General features: G+C 38.1%; 1 protein-coding gene across 1 annotated transcript in view; it reads left to right on the top strand.

Annotated features, from left to right (window-relative positions):
- The window catches only part of LOC107673925 (galactosylgalactosylxylosylprotein 3-beta-glucuronosyltransferase 2-like), a 21218-nt gene extending 15899 nt beyond the window's left edge, over positions 1-5319 (top strand). The window contains exon 4 of the mRNA XM_016467752.1: positions 5180-5319. Coding sequence (XP_016323238.1) covers positions 5180-5266 — 87 coding nt within the window. The 3' untranslated portion in view covers positions 5267-5319. The remainder of the gene's footprint in view (positions 1-5179) is intronic.
- Positions 5320-5811: the final 492 nt, after the last annotated feature.

The following is a 5811-nucleotide window of genomic DNA, read 5'->3' on the forward strand; positions in this document are numbered from 1 at the left end:
TTTTCCTCGGCCAAACCCCATTCCACAGCCATACCTGTCACACACCCAGTTTAAGAGCAGTGTTTTTCTTCTTGCAATTAGGAGCGCTTGTCCTCCTAATTTAAAACATTTAGGAGCACCTTCTAATCAATAATAAAAAATTCTGATCAATAATTAGCCTTCCTAATACGAGCTGACAAGTGATTTCAGGGCATTTTCTTTTTACCTTTGTAAATGCATTTTTCTAATTTTATTAAATGTATGCTGTGTTTCCTAGGATTATTTTCCAGCTGTGGTGGCAGGACTATTTCTCATGGACCTAAATTAATGACAATCAATAGCACAAACAAAAACAATAACAATAAATATTTTCAGTTAGGTCTAACTATAATCTACTCAACTGTGAAATAACACTGGATAGTCTTCAACTGTATAATGAAAGGCAGCAGGAGGTTTATTTAGGCTGCTGTCTCTTTAAGACCTCATGCACGGATCTAATATACTGATACACTCTCAGCTTTCTCTGATACACTCTATGCTTACTTTTCTTTTTAGGAGCGCTTGTCCTCCTAATTAAAAAAAAAAAATAGGAGCACCTTCTGATCAATAATAAATTCTGATCAAAAATTAGCCTTAAATTAGCCTTCCTAATACGAGGTGATATTTGACTCCTTATAGTGATTTACAGGGGTAAATGGAAAATTTTCCTTTGTAATGGAAAAGTCAAAAATTTATGTTTATAAGCTTTTTAAAAGTTCTATTAAAAAATATATAAGAAGTAGAATAAGACAAATAAGTTAGCAATCATATGAAATTAGTATTAATCAAAAATTAATTTCTACTACAGAGGTGGCACAGAAGAATACAAAAGTGGCTTGTGGGTACATTTTCAGATGTTTAATGATTCTCAGAGGTGGCATGAGTGCAATTAAATTCATACATTCATGTTGAGATTAATGTTTTAAATATAAAATTTGGAATACAGAAATATAACTGAAATTATATCTAAAAATGAAACTGAAACCGCCAGCAGGTGGCGGCAAGTCACTGATTTTTATCACTGAATCATTAATTCGATTCGTTTGAACAGCTGATTCATTCAGGAATGAAACAAGTCTTTATGAATGGGTAATCATGAATCACTGACTCACTAGATTCGTTCAAAAACGCACTTTCATTGAATTAATTAAACACGCTGTGTTTGCTTTTAGAGATGCGCAGCGGCTGAGCTGTTACTTTATTTGGAACTATTTTCGTTGATGAAATAGAGCAAAACCAGGCAGTACTTGTTTATTGAACTGTTGTATTAAACCAATATCACATTGGCAAACTCCTTTAATAATGATTAAAAGCTGTCACTCTCCTTATCGCGATCTGTGGGTGCACAGAAAATGAGAGCGCGCGAGTGAGTTCTCAAGACTCGAAAGCACGTGCAAATGATACGTTCCGTCATCTGTCGTCGTGTTATAAGCGCGGAACCTGCGGGAATTAGTAGAATTGTTATTAATAGCCTCAATCCCGCGCCGAAATTCAAGTCCTGCTCGGTGTTCTCTGCTAATAACCCGACTGTGAATTATGCGAGCGGCATTATCTTGTCAGTGAGAAGCTGCAGCCGTGGCGGGGATGATTTTTGGTGTGCCGGCAGAACAACAACAGTGTGCTACGTGTTTCTTCTCCCCTCATTTTTTCCAATTGACGGAAATCCGTAGTAGCGACGGAAAACTTTAATCCCTGTATATACAATATGAGAATGTTTGCTGGAGGGGCACACACACGTTGCGGGAGTGGGCGGTAATAGTCAGAAATTCAGCGGGAGCGGGCTTAAGAAAACTATCCCGCTCAGGGCTCTAGGCTGCGCATCAACACACACGCTAAGTTTTTTCCACGCTACCCCGTCTCCACCCCAATCATTAGTGCCATTTCATTCTTTGACAGAACATATAGGACAATTTTTGAAATAGCGCCATAAACAAAATGTATTTCAAATTTAATTCAAGCACTTTCAAGGACCTATGTTTGTTTTCAAGTACTTTCCAGGCCTTGAATCCATATGTCTGAAATTCAAGTACTTTCAAGAAGCGTGGGAACCCTGTTTGTTGCTGTGGTACAATGCCATGGCGGGTGTAAGCGTGTAGATAACCTGTACACCGGAGTAGAAGGGCCACTGACAGTTACGAAGAAGTGCAAGTCGCTACTTGGACAAAGTGGGAGTTTAATATACTTACATTTGTGGCTGCAGTCCAATTATACAAGGATGGCATTATGGAAGTAAACAAAAGGAAGTGCTTGTGCCAACAGTTATGGGTCCTCGTGATGGGTGTGAGCGGGCATCTGTCCAAAGTGGAGCACTGCCAGCGACGTCTTTTGGAAAGGTCACATTTGTAGAAGTGTTCTTGAGGGTCCCAGCGGATGACTGTGACTAAGCCTGTGGGCAGGGCGATATGGCCAACTCCCAGCATGCACTTCAAAATTAAGCACAGGGAGGCTGGGTAGGAGTGAGGGAGGTCATCTCATGTGAGTAATCAGACTGAACTGATGTGACAAGGAGGAAAGGGACAGAGGGAGAAAGGAAGAAAAAGAGGGCAAAGGGAATATGTTTGAGATTGGCAGAGAGATGGCAAACATGCCATATAGATGTGAAGAGGTGAAGAGGGTGTGTGAGAGATTCACAGGCTTATTTACAGAAGTCAGTGCATAGACTCTCCTATTTATTAATGTCAATCTCAATCGTGCTCCTGCAGACCAGATCCTGCCAGACTGCTGTCAGCGTGCCAGCATGCTTCACTCTGCCCACAACACAATCGCTCAAATTATTATTCTCTCTCAAGGCTTCAGATGCTCATCCTGTTTAGGTTCAAAAGAAACCCTAGGAAGAATCTTCAACACTAACATTGTTTGAGAAAATTGTTTCATATGGGACAGCCCGAATCCACAGACATTTTTCACAATGGGCCTGAGTACTTCACATTTATTAAGAGCTAAAATACTTTGACAATTATAGGCTATAACAATTAGATCTGATGACATGCAAGATTCTATCCTATTTGTAGAAAATCTATTTAAGGTGTATTTAAAAGACAAGTCTGCTTACAGACAGGAGGTTAAAGAGCTGGCTGTCTGGTGCAGTCTTAACAACTTGGAGCTGAACACCTACTTGGCAATAAAGCTTTCTGATTATTGTTAACACTTTAAACTAAGATTCTTCATTAGTTATATTAGTACTTCAATAGTAACATTACTTAATGCAATAGCTAGCATGAACTAAGAATGAAGAATACTTTAAAAGCATTTATTAACCTGTGTTAATATTAATTTCTACATATACTGCTTTTTTTTTTTTACAATGCAAGTTGTTTAAATTAACATATATTATGAATTAACATGAATTTTATAGACTAGCTAAATAGAAAGAGCATAGAACTTTTTTTGTTGTTAGCTCATACACTACTGTTCAAAATTTCGGGAGGATTTAAAAAAATGTTTTAGAAAGAAGTCTCTTATGCTCACCAAGGCTGCATTTATTTGATTGAAAATACAGTAAAAACTAATATTGTGAAATATTATTACAAATTGAAAGTATATATATATATATATATATATATATATGAAAATGACTATATACAGTATATAACTATGAAAATGTTAATGTCTTCTAAATAACACATTACATGATATTACTGAAGCTAAAATGGTCAAATGTTCTACTTGTATTTATTTGTGTTTTCATCTATCAACCTCCCTTTTTAAAAGCCAAAACAACGTATTGAAGAAGGAGGACAGGATCAAGAGGAGTAGGGTGACAGGGTGTCTTCTCTCATTCCTGGATCGCTCGAAGTGGGGTTTCTCTCTGTACAAATTGAAATCTGTCTATCAGAGTATTTAACAAGAGTTCGGTACACATTGCAATAATGACAATGACATCAACACTTGTCTTACAATATTCTCATAGATACACAGGTAAAGACCATGACTGCTCCAAGATTAGTCCAAAAACTATGAAGGGTTTAAATTTGAATAACTTTGTCTTGAAACTCATTTACAATTACCAGAGCCCATGGGGACTGCTGGCTTTACACCTCCACACTGCTGTTATATCACTGCTTTCAACCGTTATGCACTGAGTTGTAGCCATTACATTACCGACATTAAAAATTAAAGGATTTATTACATAAGAAAGTGGAAGCAAGTTTAATTCTTCATGTATTATTACTTTCCTTTTATAAAAAATTAGACATCACTCTGCAAATATCTTTGACAGCAGCACACAAACACAACTAATGAAGTTTTACCACCCACAAACCAATTACAATTCACTTCAGGAATTTTCCAATTTAGTCTATCTCAGACCTTCAGACTTAAAGTTCTTAATGCTTTTAGCCACATATAAAGCCCTGTCCTACAGCTTACTGGGCCTGGTAATATTTATCAAGGGAACAACGGGAGACAGCAAAGTAAAGTGTCAGACACCTTCATAAGAAGCATTATTAGAGAATCTACCAGACTGATACATCTTGTTATAAGGCCACTACAGGACGCTTTGGTTTACTTCTGGGTTGCTGCTCCACGGTGCACCTTATTTATCACTTATGGTTCTGTTAAATTAGCCTTGTTATGCAAAACAAGTCAATCTGCAGTGCCATGTGTTCAGGAACTGACGCGTCACACCTGGGTGCGGCCATTTAACTGTGCTCGTTCCCTGCACTGCCTCTATCTGATATAATTAAGATATGGAACCAGTCTAAGAGATCCCAATCCAGCACCCTTCACGCACCAACAGCCTAAAACATCTCCACTGAGAGATCACACACAATGACCTTATTTTCTGTTATGATGTAGACGTGTACGTGTCCTTGACTTCAAAATCCCTTTTAAGGAATGTCAGTTCACTCGGCGGCCATATTTGCAACCCCTCTGGGCAGCTATTTTCGGGGGTTCAAGACCAACTCCAATCCGCTTGAATGGAGAAATATATAAATCTTATAAACTGCTTGTCAAATTAACATTTAAATGACATGAACGGACTCATAAATGCTGTTTTTTTAGGCTCAAATGGTGTTAAAAAGCATTTATTTCAGGTTGGTAAAGCATTTCAAAAGCAGTCTTATTTATAGTAATGCAAGTAAACTGCCTTGGTACATACAATACACATGTGCTTGGTTCCCATATTCTTAAATACCTGATTTCAAATGGTTTCTTTCAGGTCCTGGTCTGGCATACCCGCACTGAGAAGGTCAACCTGGGTAACGAACCAAAGCGGCAACAGGACTCAGTCTATATAGAGGTCTAGCGATTGACACTGGACTAAGACTGTCATATACACTCTTAAAAATAAAGGTGCTTCAAAAGGTTCTTCAAGCGATGCCATAGAAGAACCATTTTTGGTTCCACAAAGAACCATTCAGTCAAAGGTTCTTTAAAGAACCATCTCTTTCTTACCTTTTTATAATCTGAAGAACCTTCTTTCGCCACAAAGAACCTTTTGTGAAACAGAAAGGTTCTTCAGATGTTAAAGGTTCTTTATGGAACCATTTAGACAAAAAGGTTATTTTATGGCATCCTGAAGCACCTTTATTTTTAAGAGTGTAACACTGGATGAAGGCCCGCCATCATCTGCACTTTCCAAATCGATGGCCACCTTTGAACTTTAGGATACCTGCTCTGGCGGAAAAGACATGCCAAGCTGTCTCTGTATTCTCTACTGACATGCACTGTATCTGCTGAAGCTTCTCACTGTGGCGTCACACTGGATTACCTGTAATGTGGTAGAGGAGAAACCATGGATAAGGGGTTTTCAATTGGCAACTGTACATGAAAAAACTTGATCTTATTCCC

Source organism: Sinocyclocheilus anshuiensis, unplaced genomic scaffold, assembly GCF_001515605.1.
Source record: "Sinocyclocheilus anshuiensis isolate Anshui unplaced genomic scaffold, SAMN03320099.WGS_v1.1 scaffold292, whole genome shotgun sequence".
In the NCBI taxonomy this organism is placed as follows: Eukaryota; Metazoa; Chordata; class Actinopteri; order Cypriniformes; family Cyprinidae; genus Sinocyclocheilus; species Sinocyclocheilus anshuiensis.